The sequence below is a fragment of the Myripristis murdjan genome, chromosome 12 (genome assembly GCF_902150065.1).
Source record: "Myripristis murdjan chromosome 12, fMyrMur1.1, whole genome shotgun sequence".
In the NCBI taxonomy this organism is placed as follows: Eukaryota; Metazoa; Chordata; class Actinopteri; order Holocentriformes; family Holocentridae; genus Myripristis; species Myripristis murdjan.
The window spans coordinates 2,386,244-2,405,990 of NC_043991.1; the positions used below are offsets into that span (position 1 = coordinate 2,386,244).

At 43.1% G+C, this 19,747-nt stretch overlaps 1 protein-coding gene across 1 annotated transcript in view; it reads right to left on the reverse strand.

Moving 5' to 3' along the window:
* palm2akap2 (PALM2 and AKAP2 fusion) overlaps positions 1–19,747 on the reverse strand; it is a 167,315-nt gene that overhangs the window by 132,434 nt on the left and 15,134 nt on the right. Inside the window, exon 2 of the mRNA XM_030065047.1 lies at positions 12,301–12,352. Within this exon, the coding sequence (XP_029920907.1) occupies positions 12,301–12,352 (52 nt within the window). The remainder of the gene's footprint in view (positions 1–12,300; positions 12,353–19,747) is intronic.

Sequence of the window (19,747 nt, forward strand, 5' to 3'; positions counted from 1 at the left end):
GAAATAAAAGAAAGGTTCAAGTAGCCAATTTGACAGCAAAAAAAAAAAAAAAAAAAAAAAAAAAAAGCAAGCAAGCAATGTCTTTAATTATCCCAGGAAAAAGTAAAAGAACAAAACATGAGAACGAGAATCCAAACACAGCCAACGGGAATCAAACCACATCAAACATGACGTCCATGTGACGTCTGAGTTCTGACACGAGGCTGGAAAGAAGGTCGGGGGTTCGATTCCCAGTGCGTGTGTGTGTGTGGACTCACTGCTGTGTGTTAAACATGGAAATGACACCGTCACATGAATGTTCTGCTGTTCTGTGTTGTTCTCTAAGAGCTTCTGCAATGCTGAGGAAAACAAAACTGTCTGTATTTTTGTGCTGTAACTGTGTTGAGTGAATTAACCCTCTGACACCTGAGCAAATTCACTGGATTTATTTAAAAAAAAAAAAAAAAAAAAAAAAAAAAAAAAAAGGAAAAGGTGATCGCCAGCTTTGCAAAACATTACCAGAACATTAATAAAATGAGCGAAAAATAAATAAACAAATAAGTAAAAATAAAATAAAAAATAACATAATAAAATAAATAATAATAATAATAATAATAATAATATATATTTTTAAAGTTTTTATTGTTTTAGTAAGTTTTTTTAAATACAGAAAATTAATAAAAAAAAAAAAAAAAAAAACATTACCTGAAAATTAGTTGTTTTTTTTGGTTTTTCTTTTTGCATTTATAATTATTAAAAGTTATATATTTAGATGCTGGATGGATGTCAGATGTCTTGTGTTTAAATGCTTGTGATTCCGCATTCAGACTCTTTTTACAAGCATTTAAACTATTCCTCATTTTGCTGACGATGCACTTTGCTTGGAGGCCCCTTAAGGACCCCTGAGGGCCCCCGGCCCCCCCGCACCTCAGAGTTACAACACCAGCAGGTCTGATGGTCCAACATGTGAGCTCCAGCCAAAGCCAGTGACAGTGTGTGTGTGTGTGTGTGCGTGTGTGTGCGTCTTCAGCTAACCTGACAGCTTGTGTTTATCACTTAGCTCCTTCCATAATGCTAATTTGTTAGGCCTTTAGTGAACAGAGACGCTCGCATGCTAACCTGCTGGCTCTCGAGGCGGCAGCGCTGCCCGTGAATGCAAACTTAGCTCATCACTGAGATGTCTGGGATGCCGCGGTCATGTGACGGCAGCAGGTGGCGACTACACACTCACATCGTGTCCAAACTGAGGACACACACAAGCCTGCGTGCACACAGGGCGTGCATGCATATGAACACGCGTGTAACACAAAACACGGCTCGTTTTCCTTCATTTCCCCTGACGTCTGCAGCTGGGGTCACGATGAGACGCACCGTCCCACCGCTGACCACCAAACCAGAGCGGTTCTGTCCTCCCCCTCCACCGGAACGCCGCACGTGTCCAAACCACCTTCGCTGCGTGTTGGAGCTTCACGCGACTTTCCCATCTCTCCGTCCCGTCGCTTTTGTTCACTGTCCAGTTAAGATTAGCTAAGATCAAACGTCATGAGGAGGATTTCAGAGCGGCTACCAGCTGCATTCCAACCTCTCCTTCCTCCAGACCCCAACCCCCAACCCCACTCATAAACACACACACACACACACACACGCACACACACACACCCATCCTCCACAACTATGCCAGACTGTCCAGCTGCTGCTAATTTTAGCCGGCTTGTAATGCCTGGCATGCCCCAGACCCCCTGCTATCCCAACACCCCGCCCCCCCACTCCCAAATGACTCTCTACCCCCAACACCCGATCATTCCCACCCCCCATGCACACACACACACACACACACACACTTTAACCCACCCCCCTGCTGAAGTCCATAAACCAAGCCTCCTTCAGCCGCCTCCTCCTCGTTACCCAACCCTGCCTCTCCTGGATCCCATCCGCCAAACGAGGCCACGCCCACTCCTACAAACCCTCTAACGCCAAACGCCAATTCAGGAGGACTATCGTCCAATCATGTGCCGGCATCAGTCTCGTCTTACACACACACACACACGTCCCCTCACCACCAACAAAGAACTGGTTCTGTTCTGGTTCCTGCAGCAGTTTTTGCAGCCGTTCTTTGCATTTCCGCCAAACGCAGCTTGGGTCTCGAACGGAAACGTCGGTTCTCAGCTGGAACCAGAAAACAGTCGTTCTCAAGTCTTATTCTAAAAGTAAATATGGAGACGACGACCGGGGGGAAATATGTTTTTACCAGATTAAACAGAGATTTCCCCACTCTTGCGTACACATCTGCTAATAAAAACATATCATGAAAAAACAAAAAACACAATTTAGAGTTTATTATCCTCAATCTGAACCCTCTTATGCTCAGATTATGTAAATTAATTATTCCAGCAGGTATGAGGGGGTTGTGTTCTGTGCCGGTTCCTTTGTTTTCCACCTTGGTTCCTACGATATTGAACCGCACCAGTTGGAGAACCAGGATTTTTTTTTTTTTTTTTTTTTTTTTTTGGTGGAAACGGAGCATAACAATGCGCTGAAGCCTCAGATCATCTCTTACTACCAACCTGCTGAGTCACTTCACAGCCCAGCTGGACGAAATGTGACAGCTGATGTGATTTTTTTTTTTTTTTTTTTTAATTTCCAGTGAAAAGGAGAGGGCGATGTTTAATTTCGATCCCATGATTAGCAAACACCGGATGAAAAGATGGCGCAAGTCTGTGAGAAAGAAATGATATCAGAATCATTAATTGCCAAGTCGGTTTTAAAATGAGGAATTTGTCGCGTCAAAAAGAAGAGAAAAGGAGAGCATTTCTAACATTAAGTAGGAAACATAAAAGTCAAACACTGTACTCTATTTACAAAATGTGAAATACAGCCAGACTACAGTAGCTGGCCAATAATGTTCAAACATTTATGGATTTCTCAGCGGTTCCTTCCTGTCCGACCTACATCCCAATAAACGCCACCAGCCATTACAGCAATTAAAGGTAACGTGGCTCCACATTAAAGCCGGGATCAGACAGGAAGGCTTTCTTTAATTCTGAAACCAGCAGGTGTCAAATCGTTCTCACTGTGATGCGACACGAAGTTTGATAAGTGCTGAAGCTGTCCTGTTTGTGTTAGAAAAAAAAAAAATAATAAAGTGAATGTTCTTGAAAATGGCCAAGAAAAACTTAATCACCAGGAAGCTGTTGCTCACTTCCCTGCAGCTGCTCTGGCTCTGATTCTAGGAAATGGAACAGAGCTGTCATCGATGTTTACCTGCTATTTCATGTCAAAAGGGCGGCTCTAATTGTTTTTATGTGTCACACTGATAAAACCACAGTGTGCCGTGTTTGTAACGCTGAAACATGTTTCACCAAAACGACAGCCAAAGCATTTAATCCTCCTGTTTTCTTTGGGGTCAGCTGGACCCCTTTCAGTGTTTAATATCTCTAAATACACGATTAACACATTTTTTGCTTCATATTTCATGACTTTTTCTACTTTAATGTGAACAAGTAGGTAAACATAAAACTAACATGATGATCCTCTCAATGTCCTGTACACATATGGTACACTCACCTAACATAACCACACCTGTAGTAACATAACACACCTGTAGTAACAACCACACCTGTAGTAACACATAACCACACCTGTAGAAACACATAACCACACCTGTAGTAACATAACACACCTGTAGTAACACCTGTAGTAACACATTATCACACCTGTAGTAACACCTGTAGTAACACATAACCACACCTGTAGTAACATAACACACCTGTAGTAACACCTGTAGTAACATAACTACACCTGTAGTAACACCTGTAGTAACATAACACACCTGTAGTAACACCTGTAGCAACATAACCACACCTGTAGTAACATAACACACCTGTAGTAACACCTGTAGTAACATAACACACCTGTAGTAACACCTGTAGTAACATAACCACACCTGTAGAAACATAACACACCTGTAGTAACACATAACCACACCTGTAGTAACACCTGTAGTAACATAACCACACCTGTAGAAACATAACACACCTGTAGTAACACCTGTAGTAACATAACACACCTGTAGTAACACCTGTAGTAACACATAACCACACCTGTAGTAACACCTGTAGTAACACATAACCACACCTGTAGTAAGATAACACACCTGTAGTAACACCTGCAGTAATATAACACACCTGCAGTAACACCTGTAGTAAGATAACACACCTGTAGTAACATAACACACCTGTAGTAACACCTGTAGTAACATAACACACCTGTAGTAACATAACACACCTGTAGTAACACCTGTAGTATCATAACACACCTGTAGTAACACCTGTAGTATCATAACACACCTGTAGTAACACCTGTAGTAACATAACACACCTGTAGTAATATGAGAAACAGGAAAAACATGAATCCCACGAGAACGTTGGTGTATAAAGGGCACATAAAGCCCCTGATACATAAACTTGGGTAACAATTGTTATTATAATAATTTTCTGGAGGTTTTAAGTCGCTGGAGTCAAACTGGAGTCAAACTGGAGTCACATTGGAGTCAAACTGGAGTCCAGTTGATCAAACATGTCAGTGAATTTGCAGCAGGAAGACACAGACACACTGAAACGTGTCCAGTGAGGTTCTTCCTCACGCCGCCTGTTTCTGTGACCACAGCAGCTGAATCCTGGGTGACCCCCCCCCCCTCCCCCTGCACCAACTGCAGCCCCTGCTACCGTGTTACACCCCCTCCCGCACACACACACCCCACCCCCCACCCCCCCTCTGCATGCCACAGTCACAAATCTGACTGCTGGTCAAAACGAGCGCCCCCCTTCCCTCACTTTCGCCCGGCCTCGCTAACGAGATCCAGAGTGACGTCCTGCTTCCAGACTGACCCACAGGCGTGTATAAAACCACCTCGCCGAGCCGTGTGTGTGCGTGTGTGTGTGTGTCTGTGTGTGTGTGTCTGTGTGTGTGTGTTCTGTTCCAGGAAGTGGCTTTGCAGCTGCAGCCGCTGTGACGTTAAACTGCATTCTGAACTTTTTTAGTCTCCCGTGATTTTTAATATCGCAGAGAGTGAGGCCCTTCAGCAGAGAATCCCTGCAACCGTGATTAGGAATAATCTCTCTCTCTCTCTCTCTCTCACACACACACACACACACACACACACACACACACACACACACTCACATGCTAACAACCGCTCAACCTCTTGTTCCCCCATTTCACCACTTCCAACAAGACTTGGCCCCAGCAGCCCTGTTGAATGTGTGTGTGTTGTTGTGCATGGGTGTGTGTGTGTGTGCATGGCATATGTATGTGTGTGTGTGTGTGTGTGTGTGTGTGTGTGTGTGTGTGTTGGTGGCTAAGAGTCCAAAGAGCTGAGGTCATCTGTGTAAACATACCCATACACTCCAGAGAAACCAGTTGAATGAGTGCATGCCCAAATGCAAGCACGCACACACACACACACACACACACACACACACACACTCACATATGTATTTCTCCATGCCTCTTGCGGTTAGCAGCCACTGGGCAACAGCTAATTAGAAAGATGAAACACTCGTCGTTCATTGGCTTATGCCGAAACCACAAAGCTCAGTTAACACACGAGAACACACACACACACACACACACACACACACACACACACACACACACACAGATGCAAACAGTTTTTTGGGGATCCCTGACAGGCCTGTGCTCCGTCCAGCTGCCATAATTACATGTTAATAACAAGCCAATTACAGGTTTGACTCTAATGACATCACATCACATCACAAGCATTCACTAATCAGAACAATTAGTAGCCATGGAAACCGACACCGCTGGGCAGCTGCCGTGCTGCAATCACCGCCAAACTGTGGGAATGCTGGTGTGTGTGTATGTGTGTGTGTGAGTCTATGTGTGTGTGTTGGACAAACAGGGTCAGGTGATCGAACATGTTTGTGCTGTGTTGAGATGAACGATAACGCTGTGTGTGTGTGTGTGTGTGTGTGTGTGTGTGTGTCTTGTTAAACAAATACATCAGGCCTGCATGTGGACTTTGGATTCCTCTGGTCTCGGTTGAGCACAGAGTGAAAACTTTGACCGTCACAAAGACCCTCTTCGTTTTTTCCACGGGACGGTCACAGAGCCGAAAACGCTCGCTGGTCTCAGACGTGTGACGCCAACATCGCCTGCCGATGTCATCAGCCCGGCCTCGATTAGATACGGGGTGCAACATGCGGCCAGCCCGTTTGGCGGAGCATCGCCAAATATCAGTCCCCCTGAGTCTGACAGTGTGGGAGTCTCCTCACACCCCCCGTCCCGCCCCGTGCAGCCTGCAGCTCAGCCCCTCTGCACGTCTGTGGGATCATGAAGCTGCTATTCAGTCCAACAGACGAGCAGCAGTGGAGTCAACCTGGTCTGTTTCTGCTGCAGGACAGAATGTAACAGACTCCACCAAATACATAAAAAAACTAAGGGGAAGAGTTGGAAAAAACTACCTCTTCAAATACTTGTAAAAGGTGTCTGTGCTAATATTTGCTAATTTATTGTCATTATTATCATTATTATTATTATTGTTGCTAATTTTCTATTTATTTGTAAAGGATTTTTATTTCATTTTTTGGTGTTTTTTTTGTAATTTTTTGGTAATTTTCTTGGAATTTTTCTATTTAACTTATTTATTTGTGACGCAAATTTTCATTAAATTTTCTTGGAAATAATCTGTTTAATTCATTATTTAGATTTTTTTTGGGTAATTTTCTTGTAATTCATCTATCTAATTTTATTTATTTATTTATTAAGGAAATTTCTGGGTAAGTTTCTTGTAATTTATCTATTTTATTTATTTATTTGTTTATTTAGCAAATTTCTGAATAATTTCTTGCTAATTTGCTAATCTTATATTTTTGAAAGAGATCAAGCTCATTTGCTGAGGTCTCCAAGGGTTAACTGCTTCAGACTCTGTTCATCCAACTTGGAATTACGAGCTGGAAATTCGGGTGTAATTTACAACATTACAGCCTCTCTGATTTCACTTCTAAACATCAATTTTGTCGTTTACTGTAAAAGCTGAGTCACTGTAAGAGCGTTTTTTTCGCTGCTTCAACAAACACTGCTGCAGACTCTTTGGGTTCCTTTCCTTAGAGGAAAATGCAAGTTTCTTTTTTTCCTATCGGCTTTCATTTTTCCTAAACGCAGTGTTGTTGCAGGTCGAAAACGTATACATTGACAGAGGCTGAATTGAACATATTTAAAGTGGCCTTGTGTGTGTGAGTGCACGGCTCTGGGACAGTAAACTGCTGGCCAGGCAGCACGCTGATCAAAATCAGATTCAGCTGCAGGTCGGCCTCTGCCCACAGAGCTGCTCAAGTATTGATGAGGACAGACACTGATGGTGATGGCAATGAAATCTCATGAGCATCAATTATTGATGGAATCATCAGCTGCAGACCGGAGACAGAGAGAGAGAGAGAGAGAGAGAGTGTGTGTGTGTGTGTGTGTGTGCACTCTAAGGAGCCTCTTCACAGGGGGTCACTAATGCTTACTCATCTGTGAGTAACATGTAGGCAGACAGACAGACATGAAGCCAGAGGAAGAAAAAAAAAAAACAATAACAAAGAAAAGCCCGTCTGATGGCAGCAGCTGATATTAATGATTTATACGCCGTCTTTGTCAAATCATGTAAAATCAGATCAGGGATATACCCATGTGCAACACTGCCATGGAAACCGAATAACAACAGCAAGCGAGATAAGGTGCTCACAAGCCTCAACATCTGAGCAAAAACCAGTATATCCCAGATTTATATTTTTAATAACCGGAATAATAACCGTGTGAGTGTGTATTAGCGCCTACAGACTGTGAGATTTCAGCAATCTAATGAGTTTACTGTAAGCCACACTGTGTGACATGGATCTAACTTTGAGTCTGATGTATGTCGACTGTACGATGATCACACCATCTGAATCCTATTGGCCACGATGCAAATCGATATACAAGGAAACATCATCAGCGTACGTGATCACTCTGCAACGCTGTAGTGGTAAACAACGAAGCTCAGCAAGCATGGAGCTGTGCAATAGTGATATCAATGTATTATTAGTAACTATTGGTATTAAGTGATATTAATGTGTGTGTTGTTGGAATCCCAAACATTTTGTTTTGCTCATTTTATGTCCATCACTGGCTTTAACGTCACTGTTGTGTTGTTATGTTGATCAGTGCATCACTGTGCTGCATTCACGCAGGCTGTAGCAGCGGTCACATTGTGAGATGGTTAGGATAAATTTCCGACTGTCAGAATTTTGTTCCAGGCTATCTTTGGTGACAAGACCGTGATGACGGCCATCTTTGAACCTCTCTCCCAGGACTGACAATTTGGAGCCATGACCAAAGATATCATCACACTTCGTCTACATTGGTCATGTTTCGTCTGGGAGAGCCCGAAGCTTTCAACTCAGTGCAGAAGTACTAAGAATGAAAGGCGGATAATTGTAAGGTGAGTCTACACAACTCAGCAGGGGTATGGATTTTTTTTAGACATCTGTGATTTTAGGGGGTGGAAAAAAAAAAAAACATCCATGCCAGAATGTTTTCGAAAATATCTCTATACATGCAAAACAATGAACACTCGCTTTATACGCCTGTCAAATTTCAGGTTCCATGAACAGTGAGTCAGTGAGTTACGGAAAATTTTGTGTTGAAGTTAAAAGCTGTCCATCATCTGACGGTTGTTTTTTCTAGAGGAGTGTCCAAAGATGGTCTGCACCAAGTTTGGTGCAAATCGATGAATTTCCATGGAGGATAAAATTCCAAAACCGGTGGAAAACCTAATCAGGCAGAAATAGCCGCCAATATGCGGAAATGATTCAGCATCACCCAGAGAACCTTGAAAAAAATGTGCATCTATGACTTCAAATAGTTCAAAAGGCAGAGTCTGTGGTTTTGGTTTGTGAGATCCAAATAGTTTTAGTGAAAACAATGCGGCAGGATCCCAACACTGGACCAGCACAGACACAACTGGACGGGGCAACAGGGTCTAAACGGCAGGAGAACACGATGTGAAAACGGAAAATGGAAGAACGGGGAGGAGATAGGTCAAATGACAAGGGGGAATATAAAATAAAAACACACTTAAAATAGCCCTGCAGCCCTAATGCAGGAAATGAGATCATAGGGGAAGTCAGTGAGTGGCATAGGGGAAGTTGGAGGGTGCGTGTGAGTGTGTGTGTGAGTGTGTGTGTGTGTGTGTGTGTGTGTTGTTATTACTACTAAACTTCAAGGAGCTTGTTTCATCGGTCAAGTCTCGTGTCCTGTCTGTCTGAAATTGCAGAGATATGAATCAGTCATGGTAGATTATTAGATGTGGCTGTAACATCTGCTCAGTCCAGATGTTCTGGATCTTGTGGAAAAGTGACAGGAAGTGATCAGTTTGTAAAAAATGTGGTTGTTATTTGTTAATAATTTTTTTTTTCATTTAAAATGCCCACTCTGTCCCAGCGTTCCCTGCCTGACAGAGCTGCTGACACAAAACAAAACACAACAAGGAAAAACTGAGTCCTCTGACTGTTGGTGTGTCTTGATGGTCAGATCGGCTCCTCAAAGACAAGGATCCCAGAAAGAGTTTGGATTCGTACGGCGCTATGTGCTGCTCTGTGCGAGTGTAATCCATCCATCAAGCTTGGTCCATTAATTCCTTCTCGGTCATGAGAGCAGAAGCTTTGGAGCGTTCTGCTCCAAAATGGAGATACAGAACTGGAAAACAAAACCATTTTGAACGTCGATACAAAGATGACAACAAAACTAATTTTCAGCTTTGTGTCGCTGCTCAAAATCAGGTTCTCTCCACACGAGTTAATGGACCAAACTCAGTGGATGTGTTACACAAATACCACAATTTGAGTGAGGATCTAAACTTTATCACTTTAAAATCCTGATGGAAACACTGGACACAGATAACGTTTTGCCATGGAAACTGTCACATCTAAAGAATAGCAGCACAAAAAGTCAAAAAGTAAAACTAGCATCCGAGTTGCAGTGTTTCCACTTTTCTGAAACTGCCACCAGATTAGCAAAACTAGTTGAGCGCTGATCCGACAGTCCGGTCCCATCGTTGGGTTCGTCATTACAAATGCACGCTGACCCTCCTCAGCTTCGCTCAAACCCACAGAGCTTCATTTTCAATTTGAGTGGAGATCCTGAGGTTTCCAAACATCCCAAACATGAGCTGCCGGATTCCGGGGAAATGTGTCTGAAATGATGCACGAGACATGTAGATCTCTTCTAGCTGATGTGATTCTGCAGCCAATATGGATGTGCAACATGGGAAATAATGTTTTTTTTCTCACTTTGAAGCTACATAGGGGGGAATGGAGGGGACAAATAAGAGCTGAAGGAGTTAAAATCTTCCAGCTTCGCTTCAGGAGCGGTGGGGGAAGCCTGTCCGCCGTCTTTATTTACTCTGGAGCGGCGAGGCTTGGCTCGGCCGGCGGCTCACAGCGAGCTGTTAGCTCTGTTACTGTAACAGTAACCCTGCTGCATTTAAGTACCTGCAGGGGCTTGAAAGCTATTAGTGCTGTTATTATCTAAGATATTGTGCGTGTGGATGTGTGTGTGTGTATGCATGGCCTATTTCCATCACAGGCAGATCATACACACTGGCACACACACACACACACAGCTGAGGTAAGACAGACACTCGCTTGCAGGAGACAAAAGGTTCTCAAATTATTTATTTCGATTCGACAGCTGACTTTACTTTGCCGTCGCAGCTCTTAGCACCTCGGCTAACACCGCTAATAGTCCCAGAGGACGCAAGTAGAATAGCTGGATCGAGTTTCTCCCGCAACATTTTTGGTAACTCCTTTTAGTAAAAGGTTTAACCCCCTGAACTGTGGTTGTGCGCTTAAATTTCGCCTGCAAACTACCTGCGAAACGAGTGCAGCGTTTCACTCGTGCACTCGTTTTATACGCGTTTCCCCGGAATTCAGAAGCACATATTTGGGATCTTTGGACGCCTCGGGATCTCCACAAGAATTTAAAATAAAGTTATGTGGGTCTGAGCCGAGCTCGGCTGTGCAGCTTGTAATGACGAGCCGGCTCATGGGACCGGCGGGGTCAAAGAGGGGTTCTTTATTCCAGCGAGTTAAAAGTGTAGAGTACGCTGTACAACCGCTGCCACCAGAGAAATGTCGCCCGCGTGCTTCCATAATCTCACACCTCGGCTTTATTTACAACCACGGGGGCCAAACCGATGCCCGTTGCCATGACGACATTATCGAATATCTCATTGGCAGGACCGGCGAAATTCAGGTGCAAAACATGAAGTGAAAACGGCCTGTTCTGTCCTTTGGAGTTCGTTTTCGTTACTTGAGTGACAGACAAACAGGCTGGTGCGGCTGCCATGTTTCAACGTGGCCAAAATAGTTTCTCCATCTGCCGCTGCCGCTGTTCCCTGACTTGTGTGTGTGTGTCCACGACTCTCTCTGTGTGTGTGTGTGTGTGTGTGTGAGTGAATATGTGTGTGTGGTATGCTGTGGTTCCTCGCTGGCGCCAAATTTAGTCCCAGGCAGGGAACGCAGGTCTAACTGTTGCTGCGAGCCCCTATCAGCGCCGAGCTAAACACTTCAACAAATCCCTGATCCTCAATCCCGACACACACAGGAGGAAAAGGGGGGGTGTGTGTGTGGGGGGGGGCAAAGGGGGGGTTCAAAACACAACCTAGACCACCGAGCGGCCAAGACTCTTCCTCCCTGGAAAGCAGTTTCACCTCAATGCTCAGACATCTGGAGCAAGAAAAAAAAAAAAAAAAAGAAAAGAGAAAAAAAAGAGGATCTGATTTTCCACTTGCAACTTTTCCAGAGTTGCCCCCCCTCCCGCCCAGGAAAAAAAAAAAAAAAAAAAAAAAAAATAGAGGACGAGAGAAAATGAAAGCTGACACGAACAGCGACACAAACACAGCAGCGCAAGACGGAGAAGTCAGAGAGAGAGAGAGCATGAAAGAGAGAGAGAGAGAGAGAGAGAGAGAGAGAGAGGGAGGGACAAATGAAAGAGCCAGAGACAGAAGAGACAGCAACTGTTAGATGCCAGCAGATGACAGCTGGGTGAGAAACTGCACGGTCAAAGACAGGTACACAAAGTTACGGCTGACATTAAACGTGCCCCCTCTTGCATGAAGTCAAACACACACACACACACACACACACACACACACACACACTAAAAATAAAGAAAAAGGGACAAGACAGAAGGTCGGAGAAACTTCACAGACAGACCAAACGAGGACAAGGACGGAGGGAAACCGGACGGATGGACCGACTGAGACTTGGACTGACTTACCGCCAAGGCCTGCAGCCTCTCTTTGTGGAGCTGAGCCTCCTCACACGACATCCTGAGAGGGGGAAGCAGGACGGAGAGAGAGAGAGAGAGAGAGAGGGAGAGAAGGAGAGGAAGGGGGGTGGGGGGTGAAAGGAGAGAGAGGGAGAAAGAGAAAGAGGTGAGACTTTGAGAGAGCAGAAAGTCTGGAGTCTCGGTGAGAGGGGGAATAACAGAAAGGGGAGAGAAAGAAAGAGAGGTGAGACTTTGAGAGGACAGAAAGGAGTCTGGAGAGGGGGAATAAAAGAGAGGGGAGAGAAAGAAAGAGAAGGAAGGAGAGAGAGAGAGATGGAGGGCGATCCAGATAAGGATTTCCTCAGCAGTAATCCAAGCGGAGAGAGGAGGAGAGCGGGAGAAGGAGCTCGCGCCGAGGGAAGGAAAGATCTCTCATTCAGCTGGCCATGTGCCTCACACTCGGCCCGCCGCTCGCATTTTCTCTCTCTCCCTCTCTCTCTCTCTCTCTTTCTTCCTTTCGCACTCACTCTCTCTCCGCCCATTCGTCCCCTCCCTCTCTCCCTCTCCCTCCCTCCCTCTCTCTCTTTTTTAGGCACGGGCCATGTGTGATCAGGCAGCTGGGAGGAGCAGCTGAGAGGGAAAGAGAAAGAGGAGAAGAAGAGAGGAGTGATGGCATGAAGGTGGTGGAGGAAAAAGGAAGAGGAGGAGAAATGAGGGAGAGAGAGAGAGGAAGAGAGAGAATAATATATATGTATAAAAAAAAAGAGCAGAAGTAAGAAAAAAAAAAGAGGAAGCGGTGAGGAGAGTGATTTGTCATCCCTGAAAGCTGTGGGAGCTGGAGATCAGACCGGACGCTGGAAAATATATAAAAGAGCGCATGCGTTCACAGTTTGGGGATAAATCACCGCTTTTCCTTTTCATCTCAACTTGGATTTGGATGTTTTCATCTGCAGGACGGGCGAGCTCGGTGCAAAAAACCCCCGAAAAACAGAACCGGGTAGAAGCAAAGGGAGCGATCAGGGATCTGGACCCTGAACGCATCACGGGAGCACCAAGTTCCCTGTTATTCTTTCTTTAAGAAAAAAAAAAGTATTTATAAAAGTGCAATTTTTCTTGGTAAAAAGCACAGAGAGAAAAAAAAACTAACTCACACCTTCAAACTAAAAGACAAAAGTAAAAACATAAATTCTATAAAATTTTTAAAAAAGAAATAAAATATTATTAGATATGTGTATCTATTTAGATCTATAGATAGAAACATATAAAAATACTAAATATTTACAGCATATTTAGAAACCAGAGAGTTTGCATTTTCAAAAAAAAAAAAAAAAAGCAAACTCATAGGCCAACATATTGATTTTTAATTTATTATGATTTATTATTAGTTGATATGATTTTTGTTCTTCTTCTTGATAATAATTAACATGTCAGAGGGTTCAAAAGTTTTCTTAAATATTGATTGATATTGATCATTGTGCTAAATATTAACCAGTCGTTCCTGAGAGGCTCAAAGTGGTGTTCATGGCACATACAGCTCTATCATATTCCATTCTGTTCTGTTTCTTTTTTTTTTTTTTTTTTTTTGCAGATTGATAAAAGACCAAAGTGAAGTGATAAGAGTGATAAAATATGAAGAAAAACATCTGACAGTGACTCATGTGTGCAGGTGAGAGAAAACCAGAGAAACAAACAAAATATGAACAAAGATTCACATGAACGTTTCTCACACTTCATCTGCACAACAGATGCATCGATGCACCGACTTCTTTTTTTAAATCTTAAAGTGAAGTCTTATTGATTTTTTTTTTTTTTTTAATCAGTCACTGGCTCGCCTGTCAGAGTGAATGTTGCCCTGTTTGAGGCTATTTCAGTTGAGATTTAGCTTAAGCAGCTAAAACGGTTTTGCTTTAGACCACCGTGAGGTTTTGGTCCTGCTTAAATGCTAAAACATAAGTAAATAAACAGAAATAAACTTCAGCTAAAATTTGAAAAGGATAAATAAAGGAATAGTTGCTCCAAATGCTAACTGTTAGCCTCCTTCCCCACAGCTAACATTCTTAAAAATAATCCAAAACAAACCGGATTACGCCAAAGTAAAAAACAACAGGTCTCGGTTACCTTTTTTTTTTTTTTTTTTTGAGCAAATCAAACATTTCTTTTCTTGTTATTTTCTTATTTGAACTGGAAAGTAAATCCGGCAGGTAGTGTCTGCAGGATGTTTCCACACGGTCGTCACGCGCCAGAAAGAAACGACCTGCTAGTCCTTGCGCAAATAATTATGACTGCAAAGAAGAAAAATGGGAACCAGGACTTGTTGGTTTTTATAATTTCCTAATCCAGTTTGTTGGAGTTGGTTTCTGCGCTCAAAGTGTGATTTTATTTTATTTGTTATTTTGTTTTGCTGTGGAAGTGAATGGAGAGACAAAACCAGTGTTGTGGATTAGCAGCTCGGGATTAGCAGCTAATGATGATAATAAAAAAAAAAAAATTGTAACGCACTTTACATTTAACAATCTCAAAGTGCTACAGAGGAAAAAGAAGAAAGATTAAAGGATCAATAAAATGTTAAAAGGATTAAGAGAACAATAAAGTTATGTTGTTAAAGTTAAAGTTAGTGATGTTATTTCGCCGCCATGTGGACACACATCACATAACACAACAGCAAAAATTAATTTTGTTTTAAATGAAAAATTTAAATTCACCGGCAAACAGGAAGTAGAAACCCTTCACTTTCACCACAGTTGAAAAAAACAAAAAACAAAAAAACAAATAAACTGGATCCTTGTGTCTTGGGAAGCCGGATCACTTGGCGGTTCATGTCAGAGGAGACAGCAGGAAGTGGAGGCGGATGCTGAGCCGTGATTGGTGGATTGCTCCGTCAGTCACGGACAGTTTTACAGCCTCGGAGCTACGAGAACGCGAACGCCGGTTCTCCGTTAGAACGACAGGAACACGGAGAGGCGGCGCACGCAGACCAGCGACTGAGGAGCGTGAACACACACACACACACACCGCAAAACACTCAACTCACCTTCACGAGCACACACACACACACACACACACACACACACACACACAGATATATATGTATATAGAGCGAGAGAGAGGGATACACAGGCACAGAGTTTTTGGGTCACGTTTACCGCAGTTGCCCCAATTCCTGGTTTACCTGGTTCTCCTCCATCTCTTCTCCTCTCTCTCTCTCTCTCTCTTCCTACTTCTCTTCCTCCTTCCTTCCCTCCTCTCTCATCCTTCTTCCCTCTTATGTCTCCATGCAACCTTCCAGGTCTTTTTCTCTCTTTCTTCAATCCCTAATCCCACTTTCTTGCTTTTTCTCTTTCCTCTCCTTTCCTTCGCCTCCTCATCCCCACTCCTTGCTTCCTCACTTCCTCCCTCCTTCCTTCCTCCTTTCCTCTTTTCTTTCCTAAAACATCTCCTCCTGTCCTGTCCTTTCTCCTTTCCTTCTGTCATCTCCTCTCCTCCCTACATCCTTCATCCCTCATCCCTTCCCAATCTCCTCGCCTCCTTCCATCCATGTTTTCTCCCTCCTTTCATCCTTTCTATCCTCCTTTCTCACCACCATCCTCCTCTCCTTCCTTCCATCCCTCTTTTCCTCCTCTCCTTCCTTCTCTCCATCCCGTCAGAAGAAGCAGAGCTCCTTATAAGGAGAAACAGCAGCAGCAGTCGTCTCTTTGGGGAATAGAGAAACATGTAACACACACATCCACAAATTTCACAGACATTACATCCACACACACACACACACACACACACACACACACACACAGTCATAACAGCCACTGCATTACCCCAAGAGCAGAAAAAGAGGGATGTGTATAATAAATCGCTGCAGCTGGAGAGCATCTCGTCGTGCGGAGCGACAGGACAGCTGCCAGATCTGAATAAATAAAAAACTCTAAGCCAGCTAAATGTATTTGTTTGTGGACTGTGAGGCTCTTCTCTGGGATTTGCTTCGTTTATTTGGACAACTGAAAAAAAAAAAAAAAAGAAAAAGAAATACAGAGTTGATAGCAATCAGAGGTATTTGTATGAGTAGTTTGGGCTGTATAGTTCCCCGGGCAGGGCGATCCGTCCAAGCAAAACAACGCAAAATAGCATTTTAGCACGTTAACAAACATGTGAACAAACGGGGTAATGCCAGAATAAACAACAAATCCTGGTGTTTTTTTTTTTTTTTCTTTTTTTTTTTTTAAGGAATCAAACATGTCTTTTTATTTGCCCATTTGAACTGAAAACTAAATCCGTCAGGTAGCATCTGCAGGAAACTTAGCTCGATAATGTTAGCAAATGTTAGCTAGTAAGCACCGTGTTCGGCAGGCTGATGATAGCAATAGATGCTAACAGCTTCTGAGCCAATAGAAGGTGCATTAAGGACCGGCCAACCTAAACCTGTAGGGGGCGTTGTGACAGCTAACGTCCGTTCAGTTCAGTGGGGAGATAACAGAACAGTCGAATCAGGTGTTTCCATAGGCGGTTCTAGGGGGTGGCAGGGGGTGGCAGCTGCCCCCCTAGAAAAATGCCTTGCCACCCTAGTTGCCACCCCAATTTCAGACAGTTTATTTATTTATTTTTTAATTGTGGCTGTTCAGAAACTCGCTGTTACGAGACTCAAATGTCCGAGTGCAAGTAAATTCAGCAAAAGATGACACTCCCACTATTTAAGGGGTTGATAAATAAATAAATAAATAAATAAATATTTCTAATGCCACCTTTTGGTTTTCTATTCAATGCTTTACTCATGTACCACAATAATAGAATGTTTTTGAGTTAAAATATCCTCATTTGGTGGTTTTCCAAGCAAATACTGATATATGTGATCGTTTGGTATTAAATCAGCATATATATTTCTGCCACCCCTTAAAGTCTCCATGCCACCCTCTTGCCCCCCCATGAATATTTGTCTAGATCCGCCCTGTGTTTCTCATCCTGTCGTCCATTTTCATCAAACACATCTGCCTTTGTTCGCTCGGACAGATTAAACCACACGTTTCTGCTCACGCTGGACGTCTGACCGAGCTGGGGATCTGACCCTCAACCTCCTGAGAACGTCTCCTGTCCCATTAAAAACAAAAGGTATTTCTAAAGGTCGCTATGGTTACAAGGCGAATTAGCAAACAGTTTGGTCATGCTAGCGGAGCGGGAGTCTGGAACGGTATTTACGGTAAAACAGCATCAAAATACTGAATCCAGGAGACGATCGTAAACCACAAGTCTCCCTTTTAAAAAGTCCTTTAAAAAGGAGTTTCTAAACATGTAGACAGCGACACGACCGGGAGCATTTTCTGCGGAAAGGAGCGTTCGTCTGTCATGGTTTTAAAGCCGATGAGAGCACAGAGCGACTCAAAAACAGCCACTCGAATCTCTGGCTAATGTTAACGAACGTTAGCCAACGTTAGCTGACGAATGTTGCATTTGCTAACCTTGGCAATCAAATCAAATATTCAAATTACGGTTCATGATAACCCCCCTCCTCGTTTTTTTAATGCACCACATAACACACTCTTAACACTCTTAAAAAAGAATATCTCACATATACATAAATAAATAAATGAATAAATAAATAATTAAATAATTAAATACTACTACTACTACTAATAATAATATAGACTTTCTCCATATTATCATTATTGTTACTTATTATCATTATTAGTATTCAATATTAGTGTTATTGATATTATTCTTACTATTATTATTGCAAAAATTATAAGTTTGCTTTGTGGTGTTGCTGCTTTGTTTTGTGTTGTTTTTTGCCTTTACTTTCTTTTAATGTTCTTCATAGTTGTTGTTGTTATTATTATTATTATTATATAACTTTCATACTCTCTAATCACACGCACACACACACGCACGCACGCACACACACAAAACCACACATGCTGTCGCTGTTGTTTTTTTTGTTCACACCTTGTTTGTCTGTCCTGTATTGTCTCTGTAATGTCATATTGCACAATAAAAAAAAAAAAAAAACCTCGCTGAAAACACACCACACCAGTTTGGGTTCACACGCTGCACAGTCACATCAAATCCTTTTCTTTCCTTTATAAATTCACTGTTTTACCTAAAATATGCAGCAGGTTTCTGTAAAGTGAACCCGTCAGGTGTCCAGTGAAGGCAGCGTGACCCCGGGAAACATATCATCTGTGTATACTGTATATTTATTTTAAATTTGCACACTGACCTACATCTATGCACATTTTATACACCTATGCACACGTTTTTTTGCACACTGTTGTACCTAGATCTCTAGCGTGTTGTACTTAGATCTTATTCTTTATTTTATTATGATTATTATTATTTTTTGGTTATTTTAGGTTTTTGTAGCACTTTGAGATTCTTTTATGAAAAGCGCTTTACAAATAAAATTTATTATTATTATTATTATTATTATTATTTATTTATTTATTTAATCTTGTAATCTGTGGATACTGCTGAAAAACTGCGAATTTCCTTTGGGATGAATAAAGTATCTATCTATCTATCTATCTATCTATCTATCTATCTATCTATCTATTAGTGTGTAGCGTCTGTTAGCGTGTGGCGTTAGGAGAGCAGACTCTGTGTACGTCGAGCTCGGCTCTGCAGCTGTCTGGCCTCGCCGCCGGCAGCCGGGCGAGATGTTGAGTCTGACCTCTCAGCGAGTCTGTGATTGGCCTGGATTCGCACCAATCACATCATTCCATTGGCTCGCTTTCACTGTCATCACAAATCACACTGGCTCTCTCCTCCCGTATCGCTCTGCTGCTTTATTTATTTCTGTCTCGCTCTCTTCTCTTTAACCTCTGTTGTGTCTGAGTCCCCTGAACACCCCGCCCCCAAAACCTTTACCCCCCCACCCCACCCACCCACCAAGTCTCTGGCGTCAGCTACGCTGGTTGGTCGCCGTTGGAGACAACAGCATCATTGTTCCTCTGCATCGCCACGACGACGCAATGATCTCACCGCACAGCCAGTCCAGCCCCGCCCCCCCCTCTCCCAGCCCAGAGGTAATGGCCTCCAGATGTGGAACCAGAGGCAGGAAGACACACACACACACACACACACACACACACACACACACAGAGGAATATAACAACATACAGTGAGAGAGAAAGAATGAGCAAATATACTCAGAGAAAGAATGCTGCTGGACAGGCGAAGCATCCTCACTTCCCACGTGCTTGTGCATGTGTGTGTGCTCTGTGTAGGAGTGGGTGTGTGCGTGCATGCGCGTGCACGTGTCTGTGTGTGTGCGTGTATATGTGTGTGTGTGTGTATGTGTGTGTGTTGTTATTGCCACTGATCAAGTCGTTCTTCTGTTTGCCTGCTGTTCCTGAGCTCAACGCCCGCAAAGTTTCTTCCCAAAAATAACCCAAACACACACACACACACACACACACACACACACAGGCACACATCTGGCGCGGGCTGACCTCTGTTACAGCATTATTCTGTATAT